Raw genomic sequence first — 18510 nt, 5'->3', positions numbered from 1 at the left:
ACCCCGTATAAAATTAGTGCTTAAATAATGGCATGATTTCTTTTTTATAATTTTTTACTCTAACTTTTTTATAATTAAGAGAAAAAACAAAGCATATTATGTGAGCTTCAGTGTATAAAAATTGTCCATAATCTATAAAAAAAAATGTAGATATTAATATATTCCTAATAGAGTCTATTCGGTTCTAATTATTACTAATATTTGGATAACCAAATTGTTAAAAATCTCTATTTATATAAATACAACATTTATTGTAAAACTTGTTAAAATTTTTAAAAAATATAAAATATTATGAAACACTTCTAAATCAATAATATATTACTATTAAGTACATCGACGAGAAGGCTTAGTCCCGTTTGGATTAAGAAAATATCTTAACTCAAATTAATTTATTTTATCACATCTCATTTTATCATTATAATTTTTTTAAATTCTCGTATAAAATATAATAAACAATTCAATTTTTTCAAATTTAAATTTAAAATTTTCAAATCTCAAAACAATAATAATATTAAAAAATAATATTATAATAATATTTTATTTAATTTTTAATTTTTATCTAAAATTATCTTATTTTATTATCTAAATACAGTCTTAATTTTTACTTTGTACTTATTTTACTTTTCTATTATTTTCCACCCCGTTCTTGCTTCTTTCGTATTAACACCGTCCAAAATAGTAATCTCCACTAGTTGCTTACAGAAACATCAAAATGGGGGTGTGTATCCTGTACGTGTGACCGAAGAAAATCATAAATGAAAAATGTTAGAAATCCGCCCTTCCTGCTTGTATAATTAATGAAAAATGTTAGAACATCTAAGCGAGATATTTTCAGGTATTTTGTGATTATTAATAAAAAAGTAATAATAGAATATTAAATAATAATAAATAGTATTAATAATAAATAGTATTTAAAAATATGTAAAAAATAATAATAAAATAATAAATAATAATAAGGTATTCTGAGTTAATAATACCTCAATATTCTTTAAGTTAATAATAAATAATGCTACTCATCATTCATTTTATCATAATTTCATGATATGGTATTAAATAATTGAAAATTATTTATTATGGTTCACTTATGAATCTATCATTTAATATCACACCAAAAAATATTGAGAGAATGATAATAAAAATAATAATAAAGTAGATTTTTCCGTCAATAATTATTAAGCCATATTAAAATTAAAGATTTATTAAATAATCACATTAATAAAATAAGGCAAGCAGCTGCATGTTTATGTCACGTACCTTTCCACGAAAACTCATCCTATTTGTACTGCTCAACTATATCGATATTCATATTTGCCTGTAATTTAATTTTGGAGTAATGTCTTTTAGTTATCACTATTTTATTGTTTATTGGTGTGACATCAAATAATTTAAAATTGATTTATTAATTTTATCTAATATTAAGTCAGGAAGTAATATCATTCCTTCGGGATCTTCTTATTTGGTATTTAATAATTAAATGATAAGTAATAAATTATAAATAATTTTGTAATAATTTAATCAGGCGATATAGGATGATGAAAAATTAAGGTATTGTTATTATGCCTCTTAATTTATATCACTCACTTTATCCTCTTAATATGGTACTACAATGAGGTGTCACGTGTCTTATTAAAAAAATTTTAAAAATATATATTCAAAATAAAATAGCTTTCAAAAATACAAAAAAATAAATAAATAAAGACTACCTTTACGTTTGTGTTTTAATTTTTTAAATAAATGGTACATCAGAAAGGCATAGTGAATGATATAAAGTAAGAGTCGTAGTAGCATTTTCCGAAAGAATAATAGCAAAAAGATATGGAAAATAGTAAATATATATCACCTTTTACAACAAATTACATAATTATATTTTAAAATAAATGATAGTTTAGTAAAATATTTTATAAAAATAATATCACTTTATAAAAAGAGAAAATCTTCGGATCAGCCCCTGTTTGCTGCATCCGAATTGCACACCTTCTGTGTCATTTCCCTCTCTCAGACGGGGGGCTACGTTTTGAATTTTCATTCTCTCCTCTCCCCGTTTCTTTCGTTCCTCTCCCCCCAACCTCCCGCGTTGCCCTTTCTTCCTCTCCTCCCTCCCCGTTTCTTTCTTCTTTCATTCTTCTAAACCCCATCACCCACGTCGCCCCCACCCCCTCAGTCGGTCTCGTATTCGAAAGAGTGCTTCGACGGAAACCCTCAACTGCTTCTGGGTTTCAACCCTCAATCCCTGCACGTTTCTAATCTAACTTCTTCACTGTAAATCCCTCAACTTTCCTCAGAAAACCCTGAACCTTCTTATTCTTCTCTGTGAATAGCAAAAAATTCCATGACTATTTCGAAAACCCCAAATCACGGAATATGTTTTCAGCGACACCTTCTTCTTCTTCTTCTTCCTTTTTCTCTATGATTCTCTCAGTCCCCTCACATGCATTGTGATTTCCCCCTCGAAATCTGCAGCTCCCACTCCATTCCCTGGGTTTCATCTCCCCCTCTTCGAGTAGTCCACTACATTTCCCCCAAAATGTAACATCTTCTCTCAATGGTGTGCGATAGAGATCTGGAGCAAAGATCTGCGAAAGAGATCTGCGGTTTGTGACTTTTTCTAGGATTTGTAAGAAATAATCTTCCGTGTAAATAAGCTTCTTAAAAAATGATTATATGAAATTCTAAGGTTGCGACAAATTCTATGAAATTCTAGGGTTTACTCCATCTATTTTTTTCTCTGTAATTCTAGCGTTTAGGCATACATTTCAAAGTCTCATCTCTTTTTTCTCTTTATGATTTTGTGGCTGCACACAAAAATTGGAAGGTAGAACACGTCCCTGCTTCCAGATCTGCATCTCAACACGGTAAGAATCTTCTTCAAATATTTTTGTACATGTTTTGATATGTTTTTGACATAATTTAGCGAAATTAGAACAAATTTAAATTTTTCCTCTTGTATTAATTTCGAAGAACATGTGTATTGCGTAGGAGTCAACGTGTTTTTGGGAATGAATCCGATTGATTAGTGAACATTGTTAACATAAGACAAAAGACTAGTCAAGATCTCGTGGATAATAGCGAAATTGAGAAATCCTCATTTTTTTTTTTTTTGGAAAAAATTCCTCATAGTCATGGATAATAGCAAAAGTTCTGTCGATTCACATAGAGCAATCCTTCAATTTTTACTCCTATTCAAGACTTAATTTGTCCCATATCAATGTTTCCTCAATCAATTGAAAAAAGAAGCTATTATTTGCTTTGATTGATTCTTGGTGTGATACCCTAAAAGCAGTCCACAACAAGATGATAGTGTTTTTACAGTGTTTAAATTAATACCCATTCTACTCTTCTATTTAACAAATTCAATACAACATTTTCTTCTTTTTTCTTTGAGATGGAATTTTAGGTTTGGCATTTCTTGCTAGCAACTTAAATAGCATAACTTAAACAGTACAAATTCAATACTGTACATCTCTTGCGCTTCAAAGTGAATAATACAGACTTGGAGTAGACAAATCATCACCACTTTATGATACTGTTTTCTATTGTTTGAGTGCAGAATATTGACAAAATTCCACTAGTTAACTGTCATGTTCTAATCATTAATGTAAGCATGCTAATCTAAGTGCTTCATGTTTTATAAGCACCAAGGCTAAAAATCATAATCATATTGATGTTAGATATATGAGACAGCTTTTCATTTCTTCTTGAATTGTTCGCAACAAAAAGCAAGATGTCAATTCTTCTTTGGGCACGTATACTTCAATCGGTATTACTTGAGAAAATCCTGACAATAGACAATGAACTTCAGAAGAGAGGGGATGTTTTATTGTTGCGTGAGTATGAAGCTCCAAAACAAAAGGACAAACTAATAGAGAGAGAATGAACTTCACAAGCAAGAGGACGAACATCAAAGAATGATAGTAGAGAATAGGGGTTATTGTTATGTCAATACTGAATGTATCTTTTGTAATAGTTTTCGGTTGGTTCAGACTGTAGATGTATCATGTTAGTTTTAAATGTAAATAGATTGATCGGATTCTAACATGTATGGTATATTCTCTACGAATATAATTATGACAGCTTATTATAGATGTTAAGTTGACTTTTCTGTTGTTCATTCAATTATGTTGCATTTATTTTTCTATGTTAGTAATTCGTAGCTTATTTGAAGTCCTTCAAACAGGTTATAAAACTCTATCACTTGGGTTTTTTTTTTTCCCCACCACAACACTGTTTGCATGATGAAATGTGGTAGGGAAATGCTTATTGAGGATTTCGAGTTGGCATGATTTTTGCACTCAAAAGTGTCGGAAGAAGCACATCTATGTTTAAAAAAAAAAATTGGAGTTGGCTCATCTGTGAGAAACATATCAAATTTTACTTGAAGGAGATTTTGCACATCTATGATTTACTTGGCACATCTATGATTTTTGGAGTTGGCTCTATGCATATCAAATTTCTGAGCCTGGAACAACAGTTTGCTCATTACATCGGCAACATTTTATTATGCTGCCCAGGCATTTGCTTTGTTTGTACATTTACTAAAGCTACTACCTGTGTTTGCAATACAAATATCAAAATATAAACTTTAGATACAATAAAAGATTACAGTTGTCAGTATCAAAGATGCATTATCAGCACTACATATTCTCGACTTCAAATACAAATTTCTCAACTGGAAATACAAATTTGTCATATTTCTCAACTCCATATTTCTTTACAAAAAGTCATTCTCCTTTCAACCTCTAGTGTCCTTTACATGTTGAACCTTCATTGTATGTACCTGTAGCAACAAAGGAAAAAAAAAATCATGTAACACTAATACATAACATTAACAGCAGGGCTAAAAATTTGAAAATTCCTGCACTCTCACATGGTGGTCTTCCAACCTCCCCAAGTTAGTTGTTGTATGGGACTCGGATTGGCACAATGGGCCAATGCCTGATCATCTAGTTTTTAAAAAAAAAATTATTAAAGAAATCATTCGATGAATTAAGCTTTTTTTGCTCTTTGTGATAATGACCATTGTGTTTCTACAATAGAGATATGATGCCCCTAAACCAGTCTGACAAAACTAATGATCTAAGCAAATCATAGATAGGACCTATAATATAGTCATGCTCCCTAAGCTGTTTTTGAATACAGGGGCATTCAAGAGACATGAGTGGCAAAATCAAATGTAATATAAGCAAATGTGCCTCTCTATATTGTATATATATGATTTACAAATGGACATGATTTAGCATACATTTCTCTCTTCTTTTATTCTTCTAAAACACGTATGGAGATTATAACTCTTGACTTCATCCTCTCCTTTACCACTTGCTATAAAATAAAACAATAACCTCATGATATTGATTGAGATGCAACTCAAGTACTGATAAAATTCTTGTCATAATCTGAATAACTCGATAGTTTCACTGCAGGTGCCTCCAGATGGGATTGGGATACTGCATACTAGTATTGTAAATTGATGAGGCTGAGGTTCGGATGAATAAGGAAGCAATTCTCTTTGATGAAATATATTCGTACTCCTGCATATGTAAAGTCATCAAATTGAGATTTCTCAGTTTTTTGTTTAGTTATTTATTTTAGTGAACCAGAAAGTATGATGACATTAGTCAACCAAATGTGAATGACAGAGTACTAGCATAATAAAGAAGATAGCAGACAACTCCAGTGAAAACATATGCATCACAATAAAACTAAGAATGCCAATAAAGGTGCAATTTACTGCCTGCAACTGAAACCAAAAGTGGTAAATGATAAGATATTGCACCGAAAAAGTGGGATAGAATGGAAAGAAGAAATTGCAAGAAATTGTAGTCATAAACATGTAAGGAAAACTCATGCAAGTGAATGGAATTGCAAGTTTTTGTGAAGGTCCGTCACAACCATCCATTTTAGTATTGCTTCTGTAGCTTCCAGGTGACAGCAGCAAGAACTTTTCTCCCTTAAATAAAGTAATCAAAACAAACAAGCATTTTCAAGAACAGGATCTCTCAATCTAGCTTCCAAATCTTTTTGCACACCATAAAATTATGGCCATATTTGGTTAGAATCTTTTTCAAAATTTTCAAAATATTTTTCAATTTCAATCCAAACATTTTCCAATCTCAAAAAAAATTTATATTTCAACTTTTCATCAAATCATTTGCCTAGTTTTCAATGAAAAGTAAAAACACAAAAAACCAACATAAATCTACCCTTTCACCTAATTTCCCTGAGTTGAGACCCAACAGCAACACATGATAAATAAAGACAATACCTCTTTCCTACCACTTACATATATACATGATCTATATCATGTTTCTTTTTCACTTTAGCTATATCTGAGTTTAAAAACATAACAATGCCATTTTGCATTTTTACAACTCACTTTAGCTATATATGAGTTTAAAGATCATCACCAGCAACCATTAACTTAAAGAAAGCATGTTAACTTTTCTCTTTAGCCATTCAACTCCACTATAACAATCAATTTTGATAAGGAATTAGACATTTTTATTTGCAAAGACTACTAAAAAATGATGTCCTTATGGAAAGTTTGTATTTTCTGTGAATGATATAACAATATGGTTCAAATATTGACTTCTAAACAACACATGATAGATGACTCTGTTGCGCACTTAATCCAAACTCCCCTCAACCGAACATGTAGAATAAATTCACTAAGACCAAATAACATCAGTCATACAGGGTTCGCACCAACTAGAGAGCTTTATTCGAAAGGAAAATATTATTCGAGTTACCTAGTGGAGTCACCTCTCACAAAGAGCTTCCCTTTGGTAGAGAAAACAATTAAAGCCACCTTAGCATCACAAAGCACAGAGATCTCATATACTTTCTTCAACAACCCGAACCTTCTTTTTGAGAAAGTGACCGTCGATGGGTGGCGCTGGGTAGAGAGTTGGTCGTTGAGGGGTGGCGCTGGGCAAGCGACGCGACGCAGGTGCTGGGGCGACACGAGATGTGTAAATTTGACAGGCGACAGAGGAGGAACGACGGGCAGCACAAGACAGAGGGATGGGCGGCGCGAGGTGGTGCTAAAGAGAGACACAGCGTCACCTGGTGGCGCTTGGCAGAGGAACCTGACACGGATTGTTATTAAGGGAGGAGGGGGTTTTGATGGGCAAATTCGAATGGAGATGAAAATGCACGTCGTTTTATTTTGTTTTGAATCAAAACGCACGTTCTGGTTAAAAAAAATGGTAAAAAAAAAAAAAAAAAAAAGAGGCAAAAACCACGTAAGGTATATAAAGAGTGCAACTCCATAGTACTACTCGTATTATGAAATGTGTTTCATAGATATCAAAGACATAGCATTTTTCTAAATAAAAAGATGACGACGTTTTAGTACAAACATAGCACTGTTTTGGATTTTAGAACAAGTGCGTCTGCATCTTAGGCCTTAGCATGCAGAAAACTGACAGATAGAGTGTCTCTGCAATCTGCGTCCATCCTCAAATGTGTATACTGAAGGGACCTTAAAGACTCGAGAAAAACAATCAGCAGCAGCATATCTGCTCTATCAAGAGAAAAAACAAAAGCGCCACGAAAAGATGAACAGGGGTCATAGACTCATAGGTTGTGCGAAACTCATGACTGAGCCCCTGATTGCTTCCAACATACAACACGAACCACCATTTACAAATCAACAATTAAAGATCAAAATTATTAAGTTTGCCGGCTCAAACCCACATGCATTTAACTTCACTCATCACAAGAGGCTTCATCCAGTAAATCAAGAAACCCTTTCTCAACAGTATTTTGTGGCACCGATACATTAAAACGAAGCCCATGAGTAGATGCTGCTTCGAACCTTGTCCACAACTCTTTCTTTAGTGTATTCTCACCAGCATGTCTGCCCCTTTGCATTATGCTTTCAGGTTCCTTCCACATTGGAGTGCTGTCCATGAATGCGAAATTGCCTCCAAGAGGTTCTATGGGGACAAAAAAACAAAGGAGACTTTTAGTTTTGTACATCATGTTCAACGCATGGCAATTGAGTTAATCAAAAGTTCAGGAAAATAGAAAAACAATACCCTGGTTACAAGATTTGTTGGTTTGCTGAAGGCCACATCGAACACTGGCTCCCTTTAATGAAGCCAAGTTCACCTGCTGATTGGAAACATGAGAAGCTATAGGCATCTGGCAGTCATCAATTTCATTCTTCAATGACTTCTCATTGGGCGGGTCCAGTAAGACACATGTTTTAGGTGGTGACACAAACCAATCAGGTGATGCTTCTACCTTTTTCTTTCCAATTCCTAGTTTATAGGCCTGTTGAATCCCTAAGAGCTCTGGATACTTAAATGCAAGACCCTGAGAAGTATCACCACCAGAGGATTCAGAAAGTTCTGAATCACTGCAATGAACTCCAACGGGAAATGGGGTGGACTTACGAACCCTAGGATTACCTTGATGAGAGAACTCAGATATAGGTTCAAGCAATACACAAGATTTTGGAGGTGACATTTTCGAGCATGGAGTCATAACAAGCATGGAGCAGTTTCGTTTTGAAAACATAGGTGAAGATTCAGACTGTAGAGTGTTTTCCATTTCGGTCACCGCAGAATCAGATGGCTTACTTGGAGTTGGCATTATAGGTACACCTTCAAGTAAATCATCATTTATATCCCCTGAAATAGTTAAAAAAGTTGGCGGCCCAGCAGTAGAATTCGTAGTGATCCTTTCAAACACTGATTTTGATGGGCCCTGATGTTTTGATGATAATGTTTTTGATATGGGAAGAGGTGTGAGTAGGAACAGCTGTCTACCTCTCTCAATAGTGCATTCAGCACGCCATGACACAAGAGGGGAAGGAGAGATTAACGAATCCAACTTGGTTTGTTTTGTACTATCATGAGCATCGCTTTTAACTTTATTAGTCGAAGAAACTATTTGAGTTGCCCCAGTCTGCCCCAACTGATTCTCAGATTCCACAGGAGGACTGCGGAGCACCTTCTGAAATCTGGGAAACCATGGCTGCATTTTGGGAAGATAATAATCCATATCAGGAAAATAATGCACGCAAGTGGAAATACGGGGACAGAAACGGCAGGAGAAGTAACCTTTAAAGAGGAAACCATTTCAGACAAGAAATGCGTAAAAGATTCAATTGCTTTCCTCCCTTGTGTACTTGTTGCCTTCAGTTCAAATGCTTGCACGACAAGTTCATCAATCTGCCATTTCACATATCTAAGTCATGAACAACCTAGCAACATATAAAGGAAAAACTCGACGATAAAGGAATTCCATTTAATTTAACAGGAGCAATAAGAGCAACAAAGAATTGTCATCCACTGTCAGATAACAAGTGTTTGAGCAAACTGAGTTTAACGATAAGTGGCTCAGCATGGTAAATCAATCGAGAGCGAATATTCATTCTTAGTACAACTCCACAACAATATCACAGCCAGTTAAAGTATTTGCATATATACCAAAACTATAACTTTTCTGTGAACTTTCAACAGAAACCCTATTGAATAATATAAATAAATCTGCTGCCTAAGTGAAATATATCAAAAACTTTCAATGAAAAAACTTAAGTTGGGACACTCCACTTTCAACGTGCAGCGATGCAAACACCATGTAACTATCATTTATGGATAAAAAGGGTGCTACATTCAAATATATTTTATTCCCCATTTATGCATGGGGATAAAAAGAGAGAAGTTAACAAATTAATCGGTTTTCCAAGATCAACACATATTGGAACATCAGTGACGCAAACCATCGCAAACATACACAGTTTTCCACTTTCCACAAGGAGGGAAGATATTCCGTCTAGCTAGTCGAATTCCTCCCTTAAGAGGCATAAATATCCCTATTTTGCTTCAAAATTTATCGATGCTGCTCTGGCCTTTTGTTTTCTTGTCCATTATGACTTTTCACATGTTAGAAATCACTTTTCTCTAAATTGCAATTCTACGTTTCAAATTAAGCATGTTTACATACGTGTTCTTCTCATACTATTCGTACAGTTTTAAGCATTCCAAGATAACTTTTATTATAGTATTAACAGGGCATATCAACTCACGAAACGATTATATCAATACGAATTGACGATGAGTTGCTACTCACATTCATCCGTCGTGTTCATTGGTAACAAATTTCTGCGAAACATACATTGGAATGGATCATCTTGTACCGCATGTCTCCTTGTGGCAATTATACCATTAATTCCAAAAATCCCCCCACTCCCAAAAACAAACAAAACTATGGGGTATGCAATCACAAGCGCAATCGTTTAGACTTGAAAACTCCAACATAATTCCAGTCAAATAACATGGATAAAAAAAATGTAAATTCCAAGCCCCCATTTCAAAAATATACACATCTTGGTCACTTAAGCAACTCGAAATCCAGTTATACAGTAATAGAAACTGTAACAAAGATTGCGCCGTGAGCCTCCATGAAGCATTTCCTACTACATTCACAAACAAAACCTCTTGTTTCCTGCATTTCTTAGTTACACAAACGTCGTCCAAAGGTGGCAGTTAAACAAATCAAGAAACAGAGCCAAATCCCAAATAGCAACAAGTCAAACTATAAGATTCAAGTACCTACAGCACTGAAGATTCTATAATTTGAAATTTATTCCAAGTGCTTCCCTCGTTTAAAGGAATTTATTGAAAAAAGTTTAAAATAAGCTGCGTCTCTCTGTCTTAAAAAGAAAGGATTTCTTGCCTACGCCCACACTTTCTCAGCAACCAAACAGCAAAGAAAGGCCGACAAAGTGAACAATCCTAAGCACACAAACACACAGATTCACGCACATAAACCTATGATCAAAACAAAAGGTGAAGAAATAGAAATGAGTACAAATAGATTTTTTAGGATTAAATCGGATTAAATCCTTTTTCACCTTCGTTTTTCACTCACAATTTCGGGTAGCCAAACAGATCCTGAGGGTTCTCTTTCGCTCTGAGACTGTTACCTGGTGGGTTAGAGACGAGAGATCGGACTGGACGAGAAGAAGGCGGTCGAGCGCGTCGTCTTCTTCTGCCTTCCTGGACAGATCCTCGTTCTCCATCTCCGGTAACTTCTTCTTTGAATGCATCAGTTTCGAGATCCTTCCAACATCGTTGTTGTTAGATACGTCTTTCAGTGCTTTCCTCCCCGACTTCGCCTTCCCTTCGTTCCTTGGCATCTCTCTCTCCCGCTCTCGCTGTGCGTTTGAATTTCTTGTTGGTTTCTGTAAAGCGGGCTATTTATATTTAAAATTTAGCATAGTTTAAGGTGTGGTTTGGATTTGAAAATAAGTTGAGATGAATTAAGATAGGTTGTGAATAGTAGTAAGATTTGTGAGTTAAAATTGATAAATAGTAATGAATAGTAGTGAGATGAGTTGAAATGAGTTGAGAACGGTTGCGAATACAAACCTCTCATAAATTAAATTAAATAAACATTTTCATCTTTATTATTTATTTGATACTTTGATTATATACGATTTATTTATTTTTATTTTCAAGGTCTTCTTGCTAATTGAATCGAATTAGTATTTCTCAAAAGGAGAATTTGGGAAATAATAAAAATTATGTTAAGATAAGGTGTTAACCTAGTACTCATATGTAAAAAAGTTAGTTAGTTTCCTAAAAACTTATATTAATTTGGTCCAAATATTTGGTATAAATTACAAGAATTGCTAGAAGAAAATGAGGCCAATTACACACTAGAAAATTCTACTTGAAAGTGAATTCGTGCACCATGCGCATCGAAGATGATATGGAATGCAGCCTTTCAATGAAACGATGCGTGTTGAAAAGGCGCACATTTCTCGTTCTTCCATTTCTACAAGATTTTCATCATCTAAAAGTGGAAGCAACGATGTGAAGCCACCATTTCATATTAACCCTTCAGTCCGTCTAGGTTCTTCTATCCAAAACCTCCCAAGCTTTAGAAAGATAAGGTCTTGACGTTGCACATTCATCATCAGAATCTTCTTCCTCATCTTTTTTTTCCAAATCTTTGCAAGCCATGAACGACTGACACTCAACTTGTCATCTTTTGGCACCAAGAAAAATTTATGCAAAAAATTGGTGTACGAGATATATAAAGATTAAATTTCTCTTTGAATAGTGAGATGAGATGCGATAATTTTATATAAAAATTAAAAGTTAAATAAAATATTATTAAAATATTATTTTTTAATATTATTATTATTTTGTGATTTAAAAAAGTTATATTATTTATTATATTTTGTGTACAAATTTAAAAAAATTATAACGATGAGATGAGATAAAATGAAATCATTTTTATATTCAAACGAGACCTAAATCATACAGAGTCTAGCACTTCATCACCTCACACTCCACAATGTCCACATTAAGGCTCGATTTCAATTTCCACAAGAGATTTCATGTACTCATATAATTTAAGATTATGTTTAGATGTTAAACTGATCTCAATCCATCTCAAACCAATTATGGATAAGATCCACTACTTTTTCAACTTTCTAAAAAAAATTAAACTTATCTCCACTTATTTCATACATTTAAATATATATTTTAATATATTTACATTCAAACACATTTCAATGAAACTTATAAAATATTATTATTTAAATGAATAATGCTAGAGAGAAGCCATTGTAGCAGTACACACTTTACACTCACTGCATGACTGTTTCTAGTTGATTATTCTTAACACGCATTTGGAGAGATGTGTGGTGTAGATGATGCCACATCATGTATGTAAAATAGATATTCCTAATAATAACTTTTATTTATATTTATTCTATTTAAATTAACTCAGATCATGTAATCGCCTTAACATCCAAAAGCAGCCTATCTACCGCCACCCATCTTATCATGGGCTCATGGCCTCCACTAATTGACACAACCGTCCGTGAGGGATTCCTGATTGCGTGAAAAAGAGGGATTAGGTGTCTTTATCATATGTTTCAAAACAATGAATTGCAGCGCAACACAGTTACCCGATATATAACTGTGCAAAAGGAAAACCTTTGGACTTTTGTTTTGGGTCTTCAGCTCCAGCCCAGTCTTTGGTGCTGTTGGGTTTGATGAGTCTGGCCCAGGAAGCACCCAAGTTGTTGCTTGGATACAAATCCATTCCGTATTCGACCGTGTATTTAAATAAGAGTAATAATATCCATTTTGAGATTATTCTTAATAAAATTAAGAATGTAATATTAATATTAATGTTTAAAAATATTTTTATTTTAAAAAATATATATAAATACTAACATAGGCAGCTGGGGACGCGTATTCGGTATTTGCACAACACACCTCGCTAAGAAAAATCATCTCGTGGTTGGTTTATTTTGCTTTAAAACAATCATATTCTCAAGTCGTATGTAGAATATATATATTAAAGAGCTTATATGATACAATTTGATTTAAAATATAAATTTTAAAATTTGAATATTAAAAATTAAATATTATCATTTAATTGACATTTAATTGACGGGAATTATGTGTTCTATTCATCGGATTGAAAATATAAGAATCCATTTGCTTTGTTATTTATATATTTATATCTATTCAATAGTATAACTTGATGCGCGTGGATTAATTCAATATTTAATAAGTATTATTAATATTAAACATATATTAAAATTAAGCTGATTATGACGTATACCTAATCTCGTGATATTTTTTTAAGGAGAAATTCTATTTTGTTTTTGGTGTTTTTTATTCCCATTTTGTTTTGAATATATATATTTTTAATATAATCACATGATATTAGGAGTGATGCTACTTCAATAGAACAAGATGAATGATGTAACTGAGACGGCATAATAACAATATTCTTCTTTTAGTTTGAAATAAAAATAGGTGCAAATGCACATTAGAATATTATTATTGGATTAGCTATCTTGCTGGACAAATTTTACATAATATATAATTTTTTATTTTTTTCTATTTCATTTAAAATTTAATCTCACATTAATTTGTCGATCTATAATAATAAAATATAAATATTTTTTAATTTCTAACTTGTCTGTTTTTGACCTTTTATGTTTGGTGTGCACAAAATGTAAATAATATTTAAAAAAAAAATTGCCTAAGTACTGTATCATCACGTCACTGTTCTTAAATGCCAAAAATCAAACGGAATCGCTATTCAAGTCTCAAACGCCAGGCTGATTTTGATCAGCTTTTAGGCAAATTTAGAATGTACAGTGTTTTGCCGACGCCACTAGAAATGCAAAGGTCTTCAAATTTATAGAGTCCGTTATATTTAAATATTGAATTGAGATGAGTTGAATTGAATTGAAATAATAAAATATTATTAAAATATTATTTTTTAATATTATTTTATTTTAAATTTTTAAAAAATTAAATTATTTATTATATTTTATAATTTAAAAAAAATTATAATAATAAATTAAAATAAATTGAAATGAACTTAATTTCCAAACCAATCCTCAATGTTACATCCCTCGTTTTTTAGACCCCTCGTTTTTTTTTTATAGAATCATCGAACGGGGGCAGCTGGTATCAATACAAAGGTATACTCACAGATGCTACAGCCACAACAGACAAACATCCACAGTATCACGTCCGTGCAGTCCAAAGTCCACGCCTGATCAGTTGTTTACTCTCAGATCAAACCAAGTGAAAACCATGCCGGAGTCGGAGACCTTCGTGGAAATGCAAATCCCGCATCAAAAGTTTTACAACGGAATCCAATTCCCGTACGTTCTGTCTCCCAACGAAACTCCATTATCTCTATATCTTCTCACCCAAGCCATCAAATCCCAGAAACCCTTTCTCGAATCCTTGCTCCGCAAGTCCGGCGCCTTACTCTTCAGGGGCTTCCCGGTAAGTACAGCCTCGGACTTCAACGATGTCGTTGAGGCCTTTGGTTTCGATGAGCTTCCGTACGTGGGAGGAGGCGCCCCTCGGACCAAAGTAGTCGGTCGGGTTACCACGGCAAATGAGTCCCCGCCCGACCAGAATATTCCTTTTCACCACGAAATGGTTCAGGTATGTTCTGTAATTTCATCCCAACTTGCAAATAGTTAACGAGTTTTAAATGTGTGAACCTTATTTGAGAATTCGGAATCTGAGTTCAACTGGGATTTTCTGAATAGCTTCCGGAGTTTCCCTCCAAATTGTTCTTCTTCTGTGAAGTAGAGCCTGGAAGTGGGGGAGAAACTCCTATAGTTCTTAGCCACATTGTCTATGAAAGAATGAAAGAGAGACACCCAGAGTTCGTTGGACGACTGGAAGAGCACGGATTGGTATATACGCGGGTATTGGAGAAAGAAGACGACCCTTCATCTCCAATCGGACGTGGATGGAAGTCTACGCTCTTGACTGAAGACAAGAGTGTGGCCGAGCAAAGGTTTGTGATTGACCAATTAATGTTTGATAATTTGAACTGTTTTGTTTCCGGAAATTCTATCTGCATTACGAGCTGCAAGGTGCCAAATTTCTTTCAATAGTATGGGATAAAATCATTTGATATTGATTCGGGATTCCTATAAAACTAGAACAAACCAGACAAAGTCCCATGTTGTTGGACTTTTTATGGTGGTTAATCTGATCGGGAATGCATGCAATGAGATATAAGAGGAATAAGTAGAAGTGAAATATACACTAGTACGAAAGCTGTAGATTTCATCCTTATCTAGTCCTGTTCAATCTATGTATTTTATGATCGTATCTGTAAACTGTTGCAGAACTTATTATGTTCAAACTCATCAGAGCAACTAAAATGTTGCACACCTTCCATTGTTGTGACTTGGTAGATAATACCAAGCTCATTGCCATGCGCCATTGTTGAGGACATTGAGGTCCTATATATCATCTTAGATGTAATATGGCTCTCCCGACATTTTTGGCAGGGCTGCTAAGTTGGGTATGAAGTTGGAATGGCTAAAGGATGATGCAGTTAAGACAATAAGGGGTCCAATGCCAGCTATTAAGTACGACAAGGCGAGACAGCGCAATGTTTGGTTTAACCAAATGGTTTTTGCTTATACAGTCTATAATGCAGGGAATGATTCTGGGAAAGCTGTTACCTTTGGGGATGGCAAACCTATACCAGCCTACATCATCAACGACTGTGTCAACATCCTTGAAGAGGAATCTCTAGCCTTTCCTTGGCAGAGAGGTGATATTCTTTTGCTGGACAATATGGCCGTTCTCCACTCCCGAAGATCATCCAAAACACCTCGCCGTATACTAGCTTCACTCTGCAAGTAGTATGGGCTTTTGGTTGTATGCATGTTCCTTTTAGGCCATGTTATGGAAATGTATAAATAAAATTGGCACATTCGCATGCAACTATGCGTGCAACTTAAGCCATGTTGTGGAGAGAGATGTATAAACAATACCTTTACAAATTTGGTTGAAAGTTTTAACTCACCTGTCTGGTCGGACCCAAGCCTTACTGCACGTCACCACTTCAAATGCAAGGAGAAACCGAAGGCACAAAGGGATTGAAGTTTGAAAATTTTTAAGCAAAGCATTCATTCAAATCCTTTTTTTTTTTACAGTAAAAACACATCCACTTTCATTAACTTAATACCAAATCAGACAATACAAACCCTCTAATACACTCTGGTACAGACCCCAAATTTACACACTTCAACAGACAAAGTAAAGCATCCTCTTAACAAGTAGATGAGCAATTTGATCAAAATCCCTCTTTACATAGCAAATATGCCAATCATCTAACCCATTTAGGACTTGCTTGATTTCCACCACAATGTGCCCAAACTTGGTGGAAGTTCTCCTCATATTTCTTTACTGTATCAACCACTAACTTAGTGTTAGGGACAAAATTGACTGGTCTAACCCATTGAAAGCCTATCACTAATACTAAGGAAATGATAAAACCATGAGAAAAGGAGGGAAGAGATAAGGCAAGGAAGAGATAAATCAAAAGTAGTTAGCTCATACTCCTAAAAGAAAAAGACTTCACGAAACAAGTTAGACTTAATTACTCCAGAAAAATAGACCTCTATATAAGGAGGGGACTCTCCATAAGCTGGGGACGACTTCTCTATGCCTAGACCAAATTCCTCCATTGTATTGAACGATATGTGAGGCCATGTGAGATTGTAAACTCACCAATCATAGTGGATTTTGCCCTTAAACAATTTGTGGGCGTAGGCTTTTATGTCGAACTACATAAATCTCTGAGTTTCTCTTTATTTATTTTTATTTGATTATTTATCATTATTTTATGGATGAATGCGAAGAGTACCGTATCAAAACCCAAATCGCCGTCATGGTTTGGAGATAATTATTTCTTCCATTTCGGTCTGTTGTGCAATTTTAGACATTAATACTTAGCATCTCCTTCTAGCATCACTTGATCGAATCCCATCTCTCAATAGAACACACATGCACTCAATGCAACTCTAGCCTCTACAAAGGTGGAGTCAGCACCACAGACAGCAGGTTCACACAATACTGCTAAGACCTTCCCATTCAAATCCAATTTAATCTTTTTTTTAACACTCCCAGTTTCTCTATCCTTAGAAATTCTATGCAAAAGTCCTAATTAAATCTTCCCTTACCCATGTGCGCAGGTAAGGAGATAGGAGCTTCAACTTCTCCTCTCCTCTCCTCTCCTCCCCTTCTTCTCCATCTCCCATATTTATAGGTTGTTTATAGATTTTTTATTTTCTTCTCCACAACTTGGTCCCGTCCGATTTGCTACCTTTCAACGACAAAGCTCAGACATGCATTACCTTATCCTTCTCCCTAGCTGTGTCAATCTGTGTTAGAAGACAGAAGTATCATCGCAAAATTCTTAACGTGTGATCCTCATGTGCGGCCTAGCCCACTTGTGAGTGTCCCGTGCCATCGCGCCTCTAACTATGACACGCGGTGCCTGCAAGTTTGGCAATATTGTTACATGTTTTAGATCTAACCCGGCCACCTCACCCTAACACCTTTGGCGGACGAAGCCATGATTTATGTAGAGGGACCGAATGATATATAAAAATTTGTATATAACAAAAATTAAAAGATTACGTAAAAACGTGTATTAGTATATAATAAGTTTCATGTTTGAATGTAAAATAAAAATATTTAACATGACAATTGATTTCAATGTTATTTTAACAAATAAAGGTCACTAATTTTCACATTCATTCTCAATATAGACTAACAAATCATTTATAAGAAAGTTGTCATTTTCTTTTTTTTTTCTTTTTTGTTTCGAAACAGCAAAGAAAATGACCTATAAAAAGTCATATTATGATATTCAAAACTAATTTAAATATATGCACAACATAATCAATCAAATTAAAAATTTTGAATTTTTTTTATCATAAAAAATTTTTGAATTTACATGATGAATCAATGGGCATATATATGAATTGTGGAGAACAAAACATATTTGGGATTAAAAAAATTGACGTCTAATATTTTTTTTATTACAAAAATCTATTCATTCGTTTTTTGATAGGTTAAGGGTGCAAATTTCTTTGGAGAAAATTATTTTAAGCTTTTTTATTAAAATTTTTAAAAAGTTAGAAACAAATAAATAGAAGAAGCACGTATTCCACTATTTCTCTTTAAATTTTCA

At 34.1% G+C, this 18510-nt stretch overlaps 2 protein-coding genes and 1 long non-coding RNA gene across 3 annotated transcripts; 1 reads left to right on the top strand and 2 right to left on the bottom strand.

Moving 5' to 3' along the window:
* Positions 1-5368: 5368 nt before the first annotated feature.
* On the bottom strand, positions 5369-7153 carry LOC121262153. The gene is made up of 2 exons (XR_005940049.1): positions 6744-7153; positions 5369-5525 (listed from the first exon to the last, which is right to left on the bottom strand). It is a non-coding gene; the product is annotated as an uncharacterized LOC121262153 (long non-coding RNA).
* Positions 7154-7278: 125 nt separating this feature from the next.
* On the bottom strand, positions 7279-11184 carry LOC121259357. Its single transcript, XM_041160920.1, has 4 exons — positions 10934-11184; positions 9066-9176; positions 8037-8979; positions 7279-7934 (listed from the first exon to the last, which is right to left on the bottom strand). Exons 1-4 carry the CDS (start codon positions 11144-11146, stop codon positions 7705-7707), a joined length of 1497 nt encoding a protein of 498 aa, XP_041016854.1. The 5' UTR covers positions 11147-11184; the 3' UTR covers positions 7279-7704.
* Positions 11185-14454: 3270 nt separating this feature from the next.
* LOC121260374 (clavaminate synthase-like protein At3g21360) lies at positions 14455-16334 on the top strand. Its single transcript, XM_041162228.1, has 3 exons — positions 14455-14948; positions 15056-15309; positions 15812-16334. Exons 1-3 carry the CDS (start codon positions 14586-14588, stop codon positions 16170-16172), a joined length of 978 nt encoding a protein of 325 aa, XP_041018162.1. The 5' UTR covers positions 14455-14585; the 3' UTR covers positions 16173-16334.
* The last annotated feature ends 2176 nt before the right edge of the window (positions 16335-18510 follow it).

Source organism: Juglans microcarpa x Juglans regia, chromosome 1D (genome assembly GCF_004785595.1).
Source record: "Juglans microcarpa x Juglans regia isolate MS1-56 chromosome 1D, Jm3101_v1.0, whole genome shotgun sequence".
Classification (NCBI taxonomy): Eukaryota; Viridiplantae; Streptophyta; class Magnoliopsida; order Fagales; family Juglandaceae; genus Juglans; species Juglans microcarpa x Juglans regia.
Note: the sequence above shows the minus strand (reverse complement) of the source record. Positions and strands in the feature narration are given on the sequence as shown.